Source organism: Pezoporus wallicus, unplaced genomic scaffold (genome assembly GCF_028554395.1).
Source record: "Pezoporus wallicus isolate ANWC-B61680 ecotype Strahan unplaced genomic scaffold, APGP_CSIRO_Pwel_v1 contig_8803, whole genome shotgun sequence".
Lineage (NCBI taxonomy): Eukaryota > Metazoa > Chordata > Aves > Psittaciformes > Psittacidae > Pezoporus > Pezoporus wallicus.
In genome coordinates, this window is record NW_026635049.1 from 1301644 (window position 1) to 1323599 (window position 21956).

Genomic DNA, 21956 nt, shown 5'->3' on the forward strand with positions numbered 1-21956 from the left:
CCTGCCCCGAGTCCCCTGGGCAGTGGAGTTTCTCTTGCTGATGGCTGCAGACCTGGAGATGCCGCTGAAGGGAACACCCACACTTGAGAACACCTGAACTGAAACTAAAGCTCCAGAGCAATGAGGAGTTTCCAGCTGCCTTCCAAAGCTCCCCAGGTGCCAAATACCCTCTGAAAATCGCAAACTCCATGTTTTGTGGGAGCTTCCTGACCTGCAGCTTCCAGCCCTGGCTCTCCCCAGAGCAGGATCCTAAACCCAACCGTTCTGACCCTAGCACTGACTCCATCACCTCGTCTACATTGTGCATGGTCCTGGTGTCCTCCAACACTGCATCCCCACTCCCTCCTACAAGCCAGCATTTAATGCTTGAAAAAAAGAGCAGCACGACCCCCCACAGACAGACCTTGGAAGGGTTCCTGGAGACCTGCCAGCTCCTCCTGGGATCTGAAGACAGAGCCGCATTCCCTGAGGAAAGCTTGTTAAGGAAGTGAACTGCTGAGATGCTCCTGGGACCATCCGGGGCGGCTGGAGGAGGCAGACAGGAGCTCCTTCACCCAGCGCCACGGCCAGGATGGCTTCTGCTGCCCCATCCCTCCAGATCCTCTCTCAAACCCCATGCAGAAGGGGTATCCAGCACTTCCAGTGCAGAGCTTCGGTGGCTAATGCATTCCAGCCGCTGTGGCATGGATATCACCCTCAGAAACATCAGCTTCATGATTCACTGTTTGGGCATAATGGAATTCCTAACAGTAAACAGGGAGGAGGAATGTGCAGGACAGATCAATGACAGGAAGGACTGAAATGGCAGGAAGCACGGAAGTGTGTGAATCTGGTGCCAGCACAGTTCAGTGGGTGTAAATATATACATTTATTATTTTGGCTTATGTTTTGTTATTTATCTGTATTCTTCCAGTTACACACTTGTGTAAATAAAGCCCTGTATATCCTGGGGTGTATTTTGAGCAAACTGAAAACCCTTGTTCCTGACTGCTCATAAAGAAGCTTTCAATATCAAAGCTGATCAGTCTTCTCACCTTACTCCGGTGCTTTTCCAGCCATGACTTATCCCAGCAGCCTTTCAAAGCCAGCACTGTCATCCTCTGCTGTTCAGACCAATGTTTGGTGTTTGGTACCACCCCAGCTTCAGACACCTGAGCAAACCTGTCACCAATAATGCAAAAGCCTGTGTCTGAGTGCATCCTGCACCAGCAAAAGGGAAAAGAAGTTGCTCTTTATCCTTGGCATGGGAGGGTTGACCCTCCCAACCTTGCAAGTGGCTCCCACGGGTGCTGTGCTCGTGGCAGATGATGTTATGCATCATTATTGGTGCCTGATCACCCATTGGAAAGAGATTTTGGGTGAGAGGGACTGGAGAGAGTCAAGGTGTAGAGAGGCAGCTTTGCACCAAGAGAAAGGCATGCATAGCTGCATAGTTATCCCAGCAGAGGCTAGGACTTACCTCGGTTGCAGGCAAGTACTTACACAGCGAGAGTATCCAGTGAAGAGTCCTGCAGGAAAAGTGCTCCAGGGCTCTTAGTCCTTGTCCTGGAAAACCAGGACTTGAGTTCGTGGTCACAGGAGGGCAGTAAATAGGTGTTTCAGCTCTGGCTCCGTGCAAGAGCACTGCCCCACTCTGCTCTGGTTGCCCCGGCGGTGGCCAGCGTAGGCACCCAGACAGCCGATGGGAGGGGAGGCTGCAGTGCAGAGCTCGGGGTGCAGAGAGTGCCTGCACTGGTCTGGTGAGGGAAAGGTGCACAATGGGCAGGGCTGCACTCGGTGCTCCCTGGTGGAGGTCCTCCTGCAGCAGGGGCTGAGCTGCGGGATGCTGTCGATAGGCTGCGAGATGTCAGGGAAGCTGAGAGGAAGCAGCACTGCTTGCTCCAGGCCCTAACTGCGCAGGGGCCTCAGGTGTCCACTGTAGCTCATGGAGGAAAGAAGGAGGCCGTTAACCCGGGAAGCTGGGAATTAGTGACAAAAAAAACCAACACAAAAAGGAGGAAGAGGACAGTTAAAAGCAAGGGGCTTCCCCCTAAATCTGTTGTCCCCACCCAGAGCCACTTTGCAGTTCTTCAGGGGGTTAATGAGGAAACACGCTCGCACCATGAACAACAACCAGCTGATGCACTGGGAAAGAAGATTTCTACTGGTGCTGCCAGGAAAAAGCGGCGGGTCATAGTGTTAGGGGACTCTACACTGAAAGGCACAGAGGCACCATCTGTCAGCCTGACCCACTCTCAAGGGAGGTGTGTTGCCTACCAGCGGCTCGAATCAGGGGTGTTGCAGAGAGGCTGCTGACTGTAACCCACTTCTAGTGATCCATGTGGGTGCTAGGGATATAGACAGCAGTAGCCTGGAGAACATCAAGGACTTACAGAGCCCTGGGAGAGGTGGTTAGGGGCTCTGGAGCTCAGATTGTCTTTTAGTCAATTCTCCAGGATACAGGGGAGGACCTAAAAGGGCCAGGAGGATTGGACAGGTTAATAAATGGTTAGAACAGTGGTGTCATAGTCAGGGGTTTGGGTGTCTTGAACACGGGACCCAAGTTTGTAGGCCAGGTCTACTGGGGGCTGGTGGTGCTGGTCGAGCGCAGTTTTGGGAGGAGGCTTGCCAGACTGGTCAAGGATGCTTTAAACTAGATGTGTTGGGGGAGGGGGACATCATTCCATCCCAACACACCCAGTCAGCTGCCAGCACCTATAATAAACGCTCGGAGCAATGTAGAGATATTTCAGCCATTCCAGCCAATGAGCCTTCTCAGAAGGAAGACAACTTCCTTCTGAAAGTAACTGAGGAGCCGACAAGGAGAGGTGCCGTGCTTGACCTCGTGCTCACCAACAGGGAAGGGCTTGTTGGAAATGTGATGCTCCAGGGCAGCCTTGGATGCAGCGATCATGAGATGCTTGAATTTGAGATCCTCAGGACAGTGAGAAGAGTGTGCAGCAAGCTCACTGCCCTGGACTTCAGGAGAGCAGACTTTGGCCTCTTCAGGAACCTGCTTAGTAAGGTTTCAGGGGATACAGCCCTAGAGGGCAGTGGGGCCAAGACTGTTGGTTGATATTCAAGGATCATCTGCTACAAGCTTAAGAGTGTTGCATCCCAACTAGAAGGAAATGTGGCAGGAGGGCCAGGAGACCTCCATGGATGGATAAGGGGATGCTGAGGAAACTTTGAGAGAAAAAATAAGCTTATAAAAGGTGGAAGCAAGGACAGGCAGCCTGGGAAGAATACAGGGATGTTGTCCAGGAAGCTAGGGACCAGGTTAGGAAAGCCAAGGCCCAGTTAGAATTAAACTTAGCTAAGGATGTGAAAGATAACAGGGAGGGATTCTATAGGTACACTGCAAATGAAAGACAGACTAGGGACAACATGGACTCTCTCCAGAAGCTCTCAGGAGAACTGGCTACACAGGATTTGGAGAAGGCTGAGGTTCTGAATGACTTCTTTGCCTCGGTCTTCACTGGCAAAGGCTCTGACCACACCACCCAAGTCTTGGAAGGCAGATGCAGGGACTGTGAGAATGAAGACCTTGGGCCCACTGTAGGAGAGGATCTGGTTCGAGACCATCTTAAAAACCTGAAATGGGTCCTGATGAGATCCATCCGCGGGTCCTGAAGGAGCTGGTGAATGAAATTGCTAAGCTGCTGGCCGTCATATTTGAGAAATCCTGGCAGTCAGGGGAAGTTCCCGATGACTGGAAAAAGGGAAATATAACCCCCATTGTCAAGAAGGGGAAAATGGATGACTTGGGGAATTACAGAGCAGTCAGTCTCACCTCTGGGCCTGGCAACATCTTGGAGCAGATTCTCCTGGAAGGCATGCTAAGGCACATGAAAATCAACAAGGTGCTTGGTGACAGCCAGCATGGCTTCACTAAGGGGAAATCCTGCCTGACCAATTTGGTGGCCTTCTATGATGGGGCTACAGAACTGATGGACAGGGGTAGAGCAGGTGATGTCATCTACCTGGACTTGTGCAAAGCGTTCGACACTGTCCCACACAACATCCTTGTCTCTAAATTGGAGAGACATCAATTTGATGGATGGACCACTCGGTGGATAAAGAACTGGCTGGATGGCCGCACACAAAGAGTTGTGGTCAATGGCTCAATGTCCGGCTGGAGACCAGTAATGAGTGGTGTCCCTCAGGGATCGGTGTTGGGACCGGTCTTGTTCAACATCTTCGTCACTGACATGGACAGTGGGACTGAGTGCGCCCTCAGCAAGTTTGCCGATGACACCAAGCTGTGTGGTTCGGTTGATACCCTGGAGGGAAGGAATGCCATCCAGAGGGACCTCGACACGCTTGTGAGGTGGGCTGATGCCAACCTCATGGAGTTTAACCATGACAAGTGCAAGGTCCTGCAGCTGGGTCGGAGCAATCCCAGGCACAGCTACAGGTTGGGCAGAGAAGAGATTCAGAGCAGCCCTGTGGAGAAGGACTTGGGGGTGTTGGTCAATGAGAAAATGAACATGAGCCGGCTTCAGTGTGCGCTCGCAGCCCAGAAAGCAACCGTATCCTGGGCTGCATCAAAAGGAGCGTGACCAGCAGGTCAAAGGAGGTGATCCTGCCCCTCTGCTCTGCTCTCGTGAGACCTCACCTGGAGCATTGTGTGCAGTTCTGGTGTCCTCAACATAAAAAGGACATGGAACTGTTGGAACAAGTCCAGAGGAGGCCACGAGGATGATCAGGGGCTGGAGCACCTCCTGTATGAAGACAGGCTGAGGAAGTTGGGGCTGTTCAGCCTGGAGAAGAGAAGGCTGCGTGGAGACCTCAGAGCAGCCTTCCAGTATCTGAAGGGGGCCTATAGGGATGCTGGGGAGGGACTCTTCATTAGGGACTGTAGTGACAGGACAAGGGGTAACGGGTTAAAACTTAAACAGGGGAAGTTTAGGTTGGATATAAGGAAGAAGTTCTTTACTGTGAGGGTGGTGAGGCACTGGAATGGGTTTCCCAGGGAGGTGGTGAATGCTCCATCCCTGGCAGTGTTCTAGACCAGGCTGGACAGAGCCTTGGGTGACATGGTTTAGTGTGAGGTGTCCCTGCCCATGGCAGGGGGGTTGGAACTGGATGATCTTAAGGTCCTTTCCCACCCAAACTATTCTATGATTCTGTGATCCTATGATTTACCTGTCTTACTGCAGAAATATTCAGGCAGCTCTGTTTCCTCCTGCTCAGCTGCCAAATCCATTGTTCTGATAAAATCACTACTGCATGGGGCTTCAGAAGACAAAACAATCCTTCCATACACCTCATTGCACCAGCAATGGCTCGTGCTCCTTTTTAACCACCCCACCTCTGAAGAGAGTTTCCAAGTGTCTGATGCTGTGTCCATGGTTCAGATGCCAAGATCACTTTATCCCAGGTTTAAAGCTGATCCCCAAAATTAGTGTTCACAGCCAGTTTTACCTCTATTACGTGGTGCCTTGGTCACTTCAGCTCTCCTGCTTCAAAGGTCCAGATGCCAGCAGCTCTCCCAGGTGCAAGGGAACTGTAGGACACATTTGTTGTGTTTAATGGAAAAGCAGAGCTGAACCTCTCCCTGAGTGAGCCCGAGCTAAAAATCCTACCAGCTCCTCTCATCCTGGGGGTCTCCTGGCTTCCTCCTTGGCACAGGTCTCTCAGCAGCCTCAAAACTCCTAAAAGGAGGAGCTGAGGATGCTGTGTGACAACCAGAAATACTCCCAGGGTGGTCAGCGTTGGGATTCAGGAAGAGGGAAAAAGGCCCTAAATAAGAAGCCGTGCTGTGCCATCCTCCTGGGGAGGGAAACTGCCACCGAGCAAAAATAACATGCTGCGGGGCCAGGAGAGACACTTGGGATGCACAAGAGGAGCAGAAAGACCCGGCTTCACTCTGACCTCGGCATTCCTGGTGGCGTCGTGTTAATGTACAGCCTATAGGCACACACCAAGGAGTTTTCTGTTTCAGACTGGTTCACGGGTGGTTTAGGGAGGAAACAGCAGAAACCAGCACTCCTCCCTCCCCGGGCCTGGCTCAGCTCCAGATTTCACCTCCCTCCCCCCCTTAGTTTCACACCAAGAAGCACTTTATTATTGCAAACAAGTGATTTATCCAAAAAGAAACAGGAGCCCTCAGAAGATAACAGCACATCCTTGACACGACGTTAACACGCACATGGAATTTAACATCCCCGCGCGGCATAAAAGGCACAGGGAAAGACGTAGCCGAGCGCAGCAGGGAGGCAGGAGACGAGATCAAACAGATCACATCAAACAGAGCAAACCTCCCCATCAAAGCCAACGCGACTTTGCATGTCACCGCTCAACGGCACCGACCCGGGGCGGAGGAGGAAGATCCTCAGACGTGCGGGAAGCACACACCGGCACCAACAAGTGAGTTCCTGCCTTCCCTCCCTGGGCCTCGCGTGGGACAGCACCGCTTATCCCCAGCGCCGAGCCCTCTGCATGGACACGCAGGCAGGATTCGCCCCGGGAGGAAGGCAGGGCACGGGCTGGGAAGCATCCACCGAGGCTGGCAGGAGGAGCTGCTGTTACAGCCCCCCATTGTGCTGGAATTCCCGAGGGAAAAAGTCAGGGTGGAGCCAAGCACGTGAAAATTGAGTAAAGGAGAAACCAGCCAGGGAACGGAGGGGAGCAGTGAAGGGAGGCAGCAAATCCTCACCTCCTGCAGCGCTGGAAGGGATTCACCAGGAGTAGACAGAAGCTGGAATCCAGAGAAGCCGTGGCTGCCCCATCCCTGGCAGTGGTCAAGGCCAGGTTGGACACAGGGGCTTGGAGCAAGCTGCTCCAAGGAAGGTGTCCCTGCCCATGGCAGGGGTTGGAACTGGGGGAGCTTTAAGGTCCCTTCCAACCCAAACCAGGCTGTGGTTCTATGACACCGCAGCACCCTGAACTGGAGCCTACCTGCCCTGCATTACATGGGGGTCAGCACTCAGCCCAGATGGCCAAAGTGGAGCCGAGCTCACCACCACCACCCCAGCAGCAGGAGAAACCCTCTCTGCAGGTCCCATTGCAGCAGCACAGCACAGCCTCCCTCCCCATCTGCACCCACTCCTGGAGATGCTAAGTAACACCCTGGAAACCTTCCTGTGTGTTTCCGAAGCGAAGGGAAGAGAAGGGAGCCTTCCTGAGGCAGCGCTTGGCACGAGAACAAACGCAGCCAGCCTCCTGTGGCTTTATAAAGCACTGGTTTATTTATCCATTGGCGTGTCCCTGGCATCCTGCCCTTTAGACATCCCTTCTCCAGGCATGACAGCTCCTGCCTGGCCCCAGAGCACCCTTTAGGGACATTTGAGGTCAGCAGTGATGGCACCGACTGCGCTACCCAAGGGCCAGGAGCAATAACCCAGTGGCAGGGCAAGGGCTGGCCCTGTGGTACCTGAGCAAGGTGAGCAGGACAAGGATGGTGCCCAAAGCACGTTCATGGTCATGAGGCAGCTCCACGGCCAGGCTGGGAAGTTCACCCATGCATTGGGGTCTAGGTCAATGGGGTCCATGGCCAGGGATGGGCTGGGATGGAGCTAGAACCCTGCACCCCTACAAGACAGCCCAGGAAGGGCTAAAGACTGAGGGCTGAGCTTAAATGAGCTCCTGGGCCCATGGGTGGGGGTCCCAGGTGAGGCTGCTCCGGGCCATTAAGGACTATTGGTGCCCTCAGTGCTCTGGCAACTGGCTCTAAAGCTGTCCTGTGGGAAAGCAGGGAGAGAACTGTGACACTGTGTGACACGGCTACGTGATGGCATGTGAGAAATAGTAGTTGTGGGCTCATCAGCCGAAGGCAGCTCATGTAGATAAAGAATAACTGATGAATAATGGTTAGATGCCCCAAATCCCCCTGGTCTCTTGTCCAGACACTTGATGGAAAAATAGCAGGGGAAAAATAGATAGGGATAAATAAGGAAAACCCATAAGAAAGCCCAAGTAGGGTGAGCAGAGCCATGCAGAAGTGGGATTCAGCCAACAGTGCTGCAAAGCCAGGCTTGTGTCCTTCCAGCATGACGGAGCATGGCTGATGTATTTTACAGGGCACCACATCACTTGCTGTGGGGTTATGCTGCCTTAGAGCAGCTGATGCTGAAGGCTCATGGACCAAGGGAGGCCAGACCCATGGGAGTGTGAAGCTCTGGACTATCTCCGTGTTTCCCCCCATTGTGTCCCCAGAAAGCCCTGGGAAGGACTTAGGGGAATGCTGGCTCAGCCTCACTGCAGCCGGATAACTGCAATAACTGAGCTCTCCCTTAGAGGTCAGCCCAGCATCAAAACTGGTCCCAAAATCCCGGCAGGCGGGTGTGATTCCGGCCCAGAGCGGGAGTTGCGTTCGAAAGCTCCTCAGGGAGCGCAGGGGTTGTCCCAGCACCTAAAGGTCTCTCTGGAGGGAGCTAAGAGCAGTCAGAGATTCAGGACCTTTCCCCAGCCCTCGGGCCCAGGCTCAGGTCAGCAGCTTTCCTGATGCCGTTACAGACTGGAGCAGTTCCAGGGGGAAAAGCCTCGTTAAAAGGAGTGATGCTCAGGGATGTGGTCCAGCCCCCTGCGACAGAGCAGCAACTAACCAGGACCCGGTCATTCCCTGCATGCAGCCTGGTCCCCGGCCCCACGTCTCTTTGGCTTTGCCTGTTTCCAAGGTGAAACGTTATTTCCAGTTCTTGTGTTCCATCCCTGAAGAGTTCAGGGGCACAAAGGGCTTTCCCTGCCCGACGATCTCTCCCATGGCAGCAATCCCGTTAAGTAGATCCTGCCTGACCCCACTGGCTTTGTGCACCTTTGAAAAGGGATTTACCTTGACCGGTGCTTTCACACCCCGCCCCGAGCAGGGAGTTCTGCTTCAAGTGAGGGTTTAGAGAACTAAAGATTGAATGTAACACACAGCAAAGCCTGACAGAGCGGGTGGTGCAGCAGGGGCACTGGGAAGAGCTCCATGGCCCCAGATCCCCAGCAACTGCCTGGATCAATGGGCTGGCCACTATCACACCAGGCTTAAGAAACAGGGGCCAGGCTGGGCTTTGCCTGGTCCCAGTTGGGATCTCAGTCCCACGGGTCCCCCCTCAGCACCCACGTTATTGCTGAGCTGCACCCTAAGCTCAAAGCCCTGGAGCTGCCCTGCCCCAACCACCCCTTCCTCCCTTGAGGTGAGGTTCACAGTCTTCATGTTTTGGGGTTTTTAACGGGTATCCACAGCTGGGACCTTCATCAGAGCCACGTTCAGCGCTGGAAAGACCCATTTTGCTGCAGTCTGGAAAACAAGAGCCACAAGGAATCCTGCAGACATCACAGATGCTCGCGTCTTCCTGCTGGAGCGATGTTGTTGTGTGGAAGCTTTTTAAATGACTTTGGAATAAAAAGGGGAATAAAAGAAGAAACGCTTCAAAGTGTGGAACACATCTGCATGATGACAGCTGCCTGCCAGGGTGTTCCTGTCAGCAGAGCCTTGTTTGCAGTGAACGAGCCGATTTGTATTTACTAGCAGGCAATTAAGTTTGAAGCATTCCCGGTGGGATGAGCCATCCCAAGTGTCCATCACACCATCCTCATCAGCACGGCTCCACTGCCACAGCCAGATGCTTCTCCTGCCACGTGTGCAGCAGGAAGGTGGTGCGAGAAGGGGAAAGCAATGCAGGGACAAGGTGGAATCATCTCCTGGAGCATCCCCCTGCCAGTCCGTGCCCTGGCAGTCCCTGGATAAACCAGTCCCACAGTCCCAGACTGGTTTGTGTTGGAAGGGACCTTAAAGCTCATCCAGCTCCAACCCCTGCCACGGGCAGGGACACCTTCCGCTAGAGCAGCTTGCTCCAAGACCCATCAAGCCTATCACACCATTAGTTCCCAGCTGCCCCCCATTAGAGCCATCAAGCATAAGTAGGGGTGACCTGTGCACAGCTCTGGCTGGTCTGTTGAGGTGCCCTGAAGCTTTTCAATGGCTACAGGCAACAATGGCTGTAGACAGCAGATGGTGGCTGTGCTCAGCCTGGCACAGGGCAGTTTCCCTGCTAGCTGATGCTCGGCCTCATCTGGTGGTCCAGGAGCAAAACCAGCCACAATTTCAGTGAGGATGCTCCCATCTAAGGAGGTTTAGGGCAGCACGAGGAGGAGGAGAGGCAGCACACACGCCTGATTCCTCACAGACCCCTGCAGCAGAGGTTTGCCCTTCTCGCTGGCATGATGGATGGCTGGGAATCTCCAGTGGATGGAGTGAGAAAAGACAAAGCCTCCCCAGAGCATCCACCTTGCAGCCAGGGTTTGCTCTGTGGCTGCTCCAGATTCGTTAATGTAGCAGCTCATCAGCACTAAGATAATTACGGCTCTTTACAAATGCAGTTTTTGCCTGAGGAGGGGAGGGAGGGAAGCAGGAGCGGTCTTCTGGGCCTTCTGATACATTTTGAGACCTTGGGATGATCCTGAGGAATGCATGAAACAGCGTCCAAGCTCCTGCCAGGATAGAAGGCAGCTCTCCTCCGGTGGTACTCGGAGCAGGCTGGGTGGGAAAGATGCTCCTGGTATCTGCATCAACCTTACAGAGACACCCACCATGCCCACCACGTGCTGCAGCAGGACCCCATGGCCAGCAGAGCAGGTGCCATCACAAATAGAGCTGTTTGGGCAGGGAAAAGCCCCATCTCCCCCAGCCTCCTCATTTAATTTGCCCCAAAGGCAGCTGAGCCCTGAGCGAGTGTCTCTCACCACTGCCTGCCCCTCACCCTGCCTCTGGTCTGTGCTCCATCACACCTCAGACTGCAGATGCTCAGAGAAGACAGTTTGGGGAGCATTGTGTCTGCACTAACAGCAGGAGAGGTTCCGCCCCCCATGCACACATGGGGTGATGCATCCCCATTGCTCTTGGTCATTGTTTCTATTCACCCAAAGCTATCACTTGGCTCAGGGTGTCTATTTCAGCTTTCCTCCCCAATTCCAGCGATGAAGTCTCCCAGGCTGGGTGCTGAGGAGGAAGAGGAGGGGGCGAAGCAGGACTCATGTAGACGGATGGGTTTCTTTCATCCAGCAGAGCAGGCGCCTCGGCTCACCTCCGCACCCTGCCCCATCCATCATCAGCCACATGCTCCCTACACACTCCTGAGCACCTCATCACCCAGAGCGGTGCTAATTAAAACCCATCAGGAATGAGCCATTCATCAGCTATTAGGTGGGGGAAGCTGCAGTTCTCAGCAGTGCCCATGAGCACGTGCCATCGCCCAGGGGTACACACAAAGCCCCAGCAGAGCCGGATACAAAGACACAGCCTGGAGAAACTCACAGACCAGGAAACTAATGCTACAAAACAATAATGCTGATGAGCTTCCCTAGAAATGCTTATTGCTTAATAGAAAAACAGATCATCCCTTCAACCCCTTCTACACCAAGGAACCTACTGGTGAGGCCAACCAAGTAGCACAGGGAAGAGAGGGAGGCGAAGCTGTCACTGGTTTTCCTGCTCCCATGGATGCCATGGAAATTCCTGTTATATCCTCACCACCATCAAAAGGGGCCAATAAGAAACCTGGAGAGGGGCTTTGGACAAGGGATGTAGGGACAGGACAAGGGGAATGGCTTTAACCTGCCCCAGGGGAGATGGAGATGAGCTCTTAGGCAGAAGCTCTTCCCTGTGAGGGTGCTGAGGCGCTGGCACAGGGTGCCCAGAGAAGCTGTGGCTGCCCCATCCCTGGCAGTGTTCAAGGCCAGGTTGGACACAGGAGCTTGGAGCAAGCTGCTCTAGTGGAAGGTGTCCCTGCCTGTGGCAGGGTTTGGAGCTGGATGAGCTTTAAGGTCCCTTCCAACCCAAACCAGTCTGGGATTCTATGGAATGTTGCTGGAAGGGAAGGAGCCCGGCTCGCTGCCGTGTGCTGGCTCAACCCTGGGAGGAGGGACCCCACCAGTGACACTTCATTAACTCAGAGCCACACGATCTCTGCTCTCCATCACCCACATCAGCCCCGGCCACCAGCCAAGTGCAGCGACAGAGTGAGAAATGAAGAGGAAAAATTCACCTCTGGGGGCTGGTGCCTTAAATGATGGATGTTCTGCAGGGTTCATTTGGCAGGGTGCGGTACGGAGCAGCCGCGTGCTGTGCTCTCTGAAGCATCTCTTCTGTTGCCTTCTCCCACTGAAAAGCCACTTCACTTGCAAATAATCAAGAGATAGAAGGGGAAGAAAGATTAAATCAAGCATAAAATAAGCAGGAAGAAACCAAACCACAAGTGAAATCCAATGTTCTCTAAAAATCTGAAGTTTATTCATTAGAATTCAGTGAAAGGAACATTCATTTTGAAACACAATCAATACATTAAAAAGTTGAAAGGACAAGTAGCAATGAGACCAGAAAGAAAACGAAATAACCCCAAATTCAGACAAGTTGGTCACTGGGGAGGAGCTGCCTCCGGTCCCAGCTCTGCAGTGGGGCAGCGCGGCCCCGGCTGGGCCAAGGGGAATCACTGTATTTCTGTATTACCAAGAGGCTTTTCTAGTTCATCACTTCACCCAAGCGGGGCCTCCAGAAGGGCTCAGCACCCAGAGAGGAGCAGGAAGCTCCAGCTGGAGAGGAGGGAGCCTTAAGGGGCAGAGGGAATGTGGAAGGCGGCGCGGGTCGGAGCGCCCCAGGAATGTTTGCTGAGCGACCTGCCCACCCCATCCAAAGCCAAACACCAGTGGGTGAAGAGCTATTAAAGACACGCAGTTGAGCCCAACGGCTAGGCACTAGTTGCCTTCTCTGCTGGCGTTGGTGGGGGGCAAGAAGAGGAAAAAACTTGCTTTGGGCTGTAATCTTTTAGCTTGTCAGCACTTACTTTTCTTGCTGCTCATCACTGTTTGCTCACAACCACAGCCTTCTGCAGAGAAGCTATTTCAGCCCTTACCTCTGCGCAGGGCTGCAACAGCTCCTCCAGAGTCAAGCAAACAAAGCAGCACATTCATTCAATCAAGTGAAAAACACAAGCAAGAAGAGCCACATGGACTGGTGTTGGGTCTTATCTTACCAGAAGCTCTCCTTGCATTCCTGATCCCAAAATTCAAGGTGGTGTTATTCCAGGAAGATGCTTTATTGATGCTGGCAATGCAGGCGGCTTGGGGCTGGAGCCTGGCATGGCAGGAGAGGAAGAGAAGGTGGAAAGCCCTGTTAATCCCATGTGGATTTTGGGATTATGGGAAGAGCAATCCTCAGACATGGCCAAGCTCCCAGCCCAGCCAGGGAGCACCAAGGGGAAATTCATCCCTGGCTTCAAGAGCATCACCATGCACCAACCCACAGCATCTCCTGACTGGGGAGTTAAGTAAAGCCCCAGTTGGACAGAAGAATTTAAGCAGACAGAAGGGGAAACCCTGGCTGAAATCCGTGGTTTTGGGGTTTAAAGACAACATTTGAAGGAGAAATCACCAAAACCCACAAATTCAGATTGAAAACAAAGCTTAAAAAGTAAGAAACAGCAGTTGATGAGCGTGACAAAGCTGCTGAAAGCAAAGATGTCCCAGCGGTGTGTGCAGAGAGGGCTGTTGGTAACAGGGTTTCGGAGTGGGCCCCGGGTATGGAGTGGAGCATGAGGTGACAGGAGGTGATTTCCTTGCATTGCACAGGCAGTGGGAGCAGCAGCAGGAGTTGCCTTTTCTCCATGGGAAGGGGTGAACCACACCGCTTCACCAGACACCGCACACGAGGAAAGGAACAGTCCGTGAAGATTCCCCATGAATAGAAAATGCCAAACTATACAAAAATAGATAAAATCGACCATTTTCTTAAGTGTATAAAAACAAACAAACAAACAAAAAAAAACCCTAAAGTCCCCAAAATGCAATACAGAATTACTTGGTAGACTGACCCAACGTCAGTGGTTTCATCGCAGGTTAACAGCCATAATTCATCCCTTTGAGGCAAAACCTCCCATGCATTCCAGGGGTTCCTCAAGGGGAAATTCCCTTAACACCCTGGCAAGACAATCTGAAGCCCTTTTTCATTAAAGCCTCCACTACCACCCTCAGATCTGAGTTCCTCAGGTAAGGCAGGATCTGACTAACGGCTGGATCCAGATCAGGACCAGAAGGCCTGCTCCTGTTTATCCCAGGACAGACGGGTGGTTTAGGAGGAGCAGCACGTTAGGCACTGAAATCCAGTCTCTCTACAGCAGTGATAATTTACAGGCTGGGTTAGCACATTGAAAACTTCATTTCTTTGGGTTAATGGAGCAGAGTATGCCAATAATGCAGCAAACGAGCTCCAAAAACGCTTCTGGGAAGCTCGTTTAAAGCCAATCCATTTTTGCTTCATTTAGTTCCCATCCAATTAAGGGGAGAAACCTTTGGTATAAAGTCAGATTATCAAGTCTTGGCTGTATTGCTTTCACCCACTCGAGTCTAGAAGCTGTTTGCACTGAGCCTTCCCACGACGTACCTACAACCAGAAGGATTATCCCTAGAGACATGCGCTTGCGACGGAACATTCATTTGAGCACCGAGACACTTCCACACCTCACCAAGACTTTGGCAAAGGCTGCACCATGGAGACACAAAATGCTACAAGAAACCCCCTGAAACCCACGAGGTGCCTTTGGTGACAGGCTGAAATGAAAGAGTAATTAAAACGCCATCAAGGAGCTGCTGTCAGGGCAGGCAGAGGCTGTGAATGCCTGCATGGCCACCCGGGTTCTCCTCTGCAGGCTGGGGATGTGGAGCAGGAGCGGCATCAAGAGCCAGGTTTGTCCCATGAAATCCTCTCTGGATGTGCAAAGGGATGGGAGGAAAGAAACGTGGCACTGCAGTGACTCCCTGCAGCAGGACTGGGATGAAAACCCTGGAAAATTGAGGTTTCAGCCCGTGGATACAGAGATGGGTCTGCTCTAACCTCATCAGTCTGCTCAGAGATGAAAACACAGATAGAAGCAGGCAGGCAAAGCCTGGCTTTGCCCTTCCCTGCTCCTTCAACACACACAAGGACAAGGCAGTAAAGAATCACTTCTCAATAGGAAATACCAGCACCTCATTTCGCTTGGGAGGTGGGGGGGGACCAAACCCCAACCAGCTCCTTGGGCCTGTAAATCCGGCGATGCCAGGGAGCTGCTGAGGTTTCCAACAGGAGCCACATCCCTGCAGGGCTGTGGGTCAAGAGAGCAGCAGGAGTTGGCAGGAAAAGTGGGTCAGGGCCAGGAAGAGCTGCCCCTTGCCCCGCACTTTGCTCCGGAGAGGGGAGAAAACACCAGAGGCAGCTCAGGAGGAATTTCAGTTCGTGATCGTTCCGTTTAATGCTACAAATTCTGCTGCAAAGAGAAACAGAAAAGGGGCAGCTCGGGGGAGAACAAATCCCATTGTCAGGAACTGAATGAAAATGAGGATCCAGGGAGGGAGGGCAGGGAGGAAGCAGCTTCGAGAGTCATGGACAGGGAGGTTTGGTTTAGAGACGTGTGTTTGAGATCATGGGGTGAGGACACGGGAGATGCCTCCAGGACCAACAGCCTCCAGCGGACGCTTGCAGGAGCTTGTCCCAGCTCGCGTCCCTCCTCCACGCTCCCTCAAACAGGAAAACCAAATCCCAAACCTGCAGCGACCTCCAGCTCTTCCGTCCCCTCCAGTCGGGAGGAAGAGGCCGTGGAGCCCAGCTGAGGCCGTTACATTCTGTGTTCCAACCATCAGAACACTTCCCTCGCATGAGTTTATGCAAAGAAAGCAACCATCAAGTAATGGAAATTAAAGAAACCAACCCCCAGATCTTCCTTCTGAAGGAAGTAACAACACCTGCAACTTCACAGCTACAGGCACGAGGCAGAGTTAGCTTATTCCAAAGACCTCATCCCTGTGCCCATGGCGTGGGAGAGGCCAGGAGCGTGGGACAATGCATGGGAAAGGTTGCAACTGGAATTCTACACTGAAGGCAGACCACGACAAAGAAGGGACCAATACTTCGTTCTTGAGAGGGACGGCACATCTCTCCAAGCGTGGCATCTCTGAGCAAATCAAAACTAGACCTGGGGACGGGATGAGCACGCACACGCCAGCTCCTGCTCTCCTTGGGGCCAGGGAAAAGGAGTAATAAATAAGGGTGTGACTGCAAAGTTCCCCTTTCGGCTGAGTCTCCTCCATCCTCGCTCTGGAAACAACATCCCTCCTCCCCAAACGGAGGCTGAGATGGAGACATTCAGCATGAGCCTAAACCAAAACGTTTCACCACGAAGAGGAAGAACCCCCCCCACCCTGATTTCCCTCAACAGCTTCCCCCAGGCTCCAACCCTGCAGGAAACCCCCAACCCTGCCACGGGTCCATTCCCAGCACTCATTCCAGCAGCAACGCGAGCACGCACGGGGGCAATAAGAAGGTGCCCCAGTGTTAACACAAATCCCGCAGGCGACCCCGAGCCCTGGCAGAGCACCCACAGCACCGAGAGCACGGCCAGGGCTGCAGCAGAGGAGCTCCTCAGCCCAGGTCTCGTTTCAAGTCACTCACTGCTTTATTTCCTCCCTCCCTTTGTAACCGCTGCCGCTCCCTCCCCGGAGCAGCTACTCGGGGTCGGTGCGGCTGAGGGCAGCGCTGCGGGTGCCGGGGGGGGCTCTGCCTTTCAGGGGCTCTCCGCAGCGCTCCGGGCTCTGTGTGGAGCCGCTGGGATGCTGCGGAACGCCCTGGGCAATGCCCACGGGTCTGCACTTGCCGCGTTTCTCCGGGGAACAAGAGAACCCGAAGCCCGGGGGCAGCTCGGGCTCCGTCCCGCCCGAGGGTACCAAATGGGGCAAGGTTTTGGTGGCGGCTTCTCCGCGGTACCTGTAGGAACCGGCTGCCTCCCGGGACCACCTCGCGCCGGGCTGCAGAGGCAAGTTGTGGGGTCTGAGCGGGTGCCTGCTCAGCTCCGGCTCCGGAGTCTCCCCAGAGATGCTCTGGGAAAGAGGCAGGAAAGGGGACACAGAGCCCGGCTGCTCCGGGGGCTCCCAGGCACCACCCATGGTGGTGGCCGGAGCGAACCCCCAGAGCTCCATCCCTGTGTCAGGGTCGTGCTGGAGGTGCTGCAAGCCTGGCCAGCTCAACCCGCCATCGGGAGCCGCCAGCTCGCCCTCCTCCTTGCTCCTGCTCCTCCGCGCTCCACCGTCCCGCTTCGCCCAGAGCCGGCCGGGCTGGGGGCCGCTCCTGGCAGCCTGGGGCTCGGCGAGCTCAAACTCCAGGCTCTCCGTGTCCAGCGACCGGCTCCTGCGGTCCATGGAGAGCGGCACCATGGAGGGGCTCAGCCCGTGCAGGCGCAGGTGCCGGGGCAGGCTGGTGACGCCCCAGTCGCAGCTCTGGAAGGAGCCGGGGGCGAACCCCGGGGACATTCGCTCGTCACATTCTGCCAACGACTCCTTCTGCCCGTAGCTGTCCTCAAAGGCCTCGGCAATGTCCTCGCCTGCAGTCATGTCAGGATGCTGCTCGCACTCCCCTTCTCCTTCCTGCTCCACGTCGACCACGTCGAAGGTGACCATGGTGGGGAGGGCAGGGAGGTTCTGGGTGAAGGAAGAGCCAGAGGCCGAGCTGCCCAGGCTTTCGGACAGGCTGGAGAAGAGGGTCCCGCTGCTGGCGAACTCCACCAGCGCTTGCGAGAAGCTCACGGCGTGCTCGGGCTCGCTGCCTTCCTGGGGCTTGCTCCTGGAGATCTCCTCTCCATCACCATCCTCATCCTCTGGGAGCCTGTAGCCAGGGAACATCCCTGCTTTGGCTGGGGCGACACTGCCGTGGATGGAGTCCCGAAACAACCCATGGTCTGGGTCTGACTCGAACCCCGGGTTGTTCTGCACGAGCTGAATAAGGCAACTTCCAGCTTTTTGGCTGTTGTAACAGTTTTCTGGACACAGAGTCCCTGGAAAATCCCTCCACTCTGGATTTTCAGCTCTAGCCACTGAACCCGCACTGTTCCCCCCTCTGTTTGGGGCATGCGAGGCCACCTGCTCACCACCAAGGCCACTCTTTTTGCCAATTGAGCTGGCTGCTCTGGTTTTACATTCAACACACTGCTTCTCAAGGGGACACTTCTCCTTGCTGGGAGCATCAAGGCGTTTCAAGACCGGTTCCCGCTGCAGCTCCCAGTATAGCAGCTCTTTCTGAATGGCCACCAGCCCCTCTTCTTCCATTTCCATCACCCCTCTTTTCTGATCAATCATCTGGATCAGGCTCTTCTCAGCAGGGAGGCAGAAGTCCAAGAAGTAGCTGAAGATCCCAGGGCGGGAGATCTTGCTCTCAAACAGGGATTCCTCCCCGTGAGAGGGACTCATCAGCGCGTCGAACTCATAAAGTGCATCACCACTGTAACTGTCCCGGGGCAGACGATCCTTCTTGAGCTCACCCAGCCCATCCCCGGCGTCATCCTCCGGCCCCGGCGTGGTGGAGTCGTAGTAACCCTCGTCACTGTTAGGGGCGGACTCTTGCTGGTCACTCTGTGGCGTCAGGAGGTCAACGCCATCCATCGCATCCCCTATGTAGGGGTGGGCTTCAGCCTCGTGCGAGGCGTGGGTCTCCAGGCTGCTGCTCGACACCTGGGCTCCGTAGCTCCTGTCCCCTGCCACGTTGCTGTTCCATAGCTGGTGGAGGTACTCCTCTGCCTCCTCGGGTATGGCCATCTCCTCCCCACCGCCCTGGTAGGTGACCAAGCAGGAGCTCCGCTTCGCAGCATCTCTGCTGCGCTCCACAGAGATGGTGCTCTCGGCGATGTCGGGCTCAGCGATGTCATCTCCACACCCCGTCAGGGAGTCGAAGCTCTTCAGGGACGCGGCATCTCCCAGGATGAGGCTCAGCAGGTCCCCAGAGTTGAGGCAGGGGGGGTCGTTGTCCATGAAGTCCGGATGAAAAGCCAGCAGCATGTTACCATGGTCAAACTCCGCGCACACAGCAGCATCAGACTCCGGTTTTGTATCCAGAGCATCCCTCTTCCCTGGCACTGTCGCCGTGTCACACTCAGAGCTGCCCTCAGCAGCGGTCAGGCAGCCGGGCTCAGCCTCCCCACAGTTATCAGCGGTGCCCATGGAGTGCTCATCCTCTGGGCCCCCTGGGCAGGCTGTGCCAGGAGAGGCCGGTGCCAGTCCCTTTCCCTCCGCAGCACCTTGGCTCTCCGCTGCCCCTCCGGGAGCTCTGCCGGCCTCCTCGGTGTCCCCGTTCCACTCGGGCAGCTCGGCTTTCTCACACTCGGCCACCTTGCTCTTCCGGTGACGCCGGATGCTGCTAAAAAACCCTTTCAGGCCTTTTTTGGGTCTGGGAAAAGAGGATTTATCTCCATTGGGCTTTTTCTCACAGCCCTCAATGCTCCCGGGCGGCGAGCCATCCTGCTGGCCAAGATCAAACCTGGCGCTGGTGTCTACAGCAACGTGAGCGCTTTGGGAGCTCGGCAAAGGGCCGGGATGCAGGTCCCTGCTCCCCTCCGCGGGGCTTTCCAGCTGCGCCCCACCACCTCTGTCATAAGCAGCACTGCTGAGCCCGTCGTGGGTCTTACATTTACTGAGGCCCTTCTTAGAGTTTGCCTTGCCCTGGCCTTTGCTCCTGCCCCCGAAGAAGCTGGGCAGCGTGCAGATGCTCCTCTTCCCTCCAAACAGCTTGAACGCCGTCTTCTTCAGCTTCCCAGGTGCCGGCTGCGGCTCTGCGGCTGCAATGGAGGCACTGCCCTGCTCAGGGAGCTGGTCCCCGCTCTCCTCCTGCTGCTGGTCACTGGCACAGGCCACCGACTGTGTCCTGGTCCGGGCAGGCTCCTCCGTGCAGCCCGTTTCCATGGCAGCAGCCCGGTTTGGGTGCATCTAGCTGGAAAGGATGACTTTGGGAGTGGAGTTCTCTTCCGGGTGCGGAGATTGAGGCATCACAGCTGAGCTAAAGCAAAGACAAAGGGGAGAGATGTGAGAGGAGGGCAGCGGATGGTGCAAAGCCAGAGGTGAAGACCTTGGTCACCAGCTCCAACTGGAGCTGCAAATACCTCCAAAAGCCACTCAGCTCCTTCCATTCCTTAAAACGGGCATAAAAACATCGCGCTGCCCAAATGCAGCAGCTTACAAGTGTAGGAAAACCATTCCCAGTGACAAGCAGGTCTCATCCCTGAGCCACCTCCCTCCAAGTCCTTTGGTTTCCCGGCCCTTTTGCCACCAGGTTCAGGTACCATCCGCCACTGAGCTGGCAAAGACAGGCTGGGACAGGGACCAACACCGGCCAAACCCCATCCCAGCCCTCCCACACCTAGTGCCAAGCTACAGGGAGCATTCCGATGAGGACCCAGCCAGGATGCAGCTCACGCTGAGCACGTGCCCAGGAGGAAAGCTGCTCTAATGCACTTGTTAGCTTTTTTTTAAGAGGATTGCAGTTGTTTTCCAAACCGTCTCTCCAGCGAGAGGGAACTGCATCCGAAGCGCCCACAATGAACCGCCCTGATCAGATTATCCCAGGAGCAGAGAGGGCGGTTTTAAATCTGATCCTGGATTGATGTCGGTAACATGAGAACTGAAATAATAACGTCCCCTTTGCCAACCTGAGGCTGGAGCCAATAAATACGTGAAAAGGCCAGGTCGGACGGGGCTTGGAGCAACCTGCGCCAGCGGAAGGTGTCCCTGCCCGTGCAGGGCTTGGAGCTGGGTGAGCTCTGAGCTCCCTTCCAACCCAACCCAGTCCAGGTTGCTCCAAGCCCCGTCCAACCCGGCCTTGAGCGCTCCAGGGACGGGTTTAACCCCAGCCCCGCTCCGCCCCCCGGCGCTGGGCCCTGCGGAGGGGGCGGCGGGACCCGGCTCCCCACTCCCAAGTGCACCCTGGGCACGGCAGCGGGAGGCCCCGGCCCGGAGCCGCGGGGAAGCGCCGCCGCCACCACCGCGCCGGGAGGCAGCGGCGGCCCCGGGCCCGCCCGCAGGAACCGCGACCCCCCCCCCCCCCCCCCTCCCCAACCCCCGGCACTCACCGGCGGCGCGGCGGGGCCCGGCGCGGCCCGCGGGGCTCGGAGGGGCCGGGGCGGGCGGCGGGGCCCGGGGCAGCCCAGGCCGAGGGGCCGCCGGGTCCGCGCGTCCGCCCGGCGCGGCCGGAGGGGCGGGGCCTGCGTCACGGCGAGGGCGTGGCCTCCCTGACGTCAGCGGAGCCGCGGGTGGCACCGGGTCCTAACGCCCGCCCCGGCACACCCATCCCCGCGCACCCAGCTCGCAGCGCAGCGCCCGGGCCCTGCTCACAGCGCCCACCGCACAGCCCCAGCCGAGCAGCCCGGCAGCGGAGACACCTCCTTCCTCCAGCAGAGCTCCACGTGTCCCTGCAGCCACACACAGGCCCCACACGAGACTGGCAGCGTGGACACCCGAGCACAGGAGACACCCTCAGCTCCTCCCACGCCCGTACATCAAGGAGAAACGTGCCTGTGCTCTGCAGAGAGCAATCCTCAAAGCTCCTGAAGGCCATGTGCCTCTGCCCTGACAGCACTTCCATGTGGGATGCAGCTAGGGCTGCACGGGCTCAGCCATCTGCATTCTGCTCCATCCCAAAACGCTGTCCAGAGCGGTGTGGTTTATCCTTCAACTCCCTGCAGCAGGAAGAGCCAGCAAAGCTCCTCCAGGCAGTGAGGGCAATTGCTGATGTCCAAGCGTTGTCCCCATTGCTCGTTAGGAGAGCTGGAGAGAACCATGGAAAGTGGGAGCAGCATCCCTGCCTGGATGCCCTGCTCCAGCCTGAAATTCCCTTCCAAAGGATGCTGGGTTCTTTGATTAAGAGATATTTTATGAAACAGGTCACAATAGTTTAATAAGAACATTTTTAATCAAACAACAGCCCCTGCCCAACCCCAAAAACCGCTCGGCTATGACATGAACCCATGATGTTTAGAGACAGAGCTGGGGCCTCTGGGAACAACTCTGGCCTCTGGGTCTTATCCCAGCCCCTGGGCTTTTCACTGACTGTGCCCTGAGGTCCAGAGCACACAGGCACAGTGATGGGCTGGGCCAGGTCCAGGATTCCTTCAGTGCTTGCCAGGCTGCTGAACAGAGGCACTCCAAAACCTCTGGGAAAGGGGGTTTAGAAGCAGCTGAGGTCATAAAGCCTGATGGTGCCTCCC

At 55.6% G+C, this 21956-nt stretch overlaps 2 protein-coding genes across 2 annotated transcripts in view; both read right to left on the reverse strand.

Annotated features, from left to right (window-relative positions):
• Positions 1 to 21956, reverse strand: part of LOC130594805 (myotubularin-related protein 8) — a 105237-nt gene that overhangs the window by 51496 nt on the left and 31785 nt on the right. The window lies entirely within an intron of this gene.
• On the reverse strand, positions 16137 to 19911 carry AMER1 (APC membrane recruitment protein 1). The gene has a single exon (XM_057400980.1). The coding sequence runs from the start codon at positions 19681 to 19683 to the stop codon at positions 16441 to 16443; it is 3243 nt and encodes a 1080-aa protein (XP_057256963.1). The 5' UTR covers positions 19684 to 19911; the 3' UTR covers positions 16137 to 16440.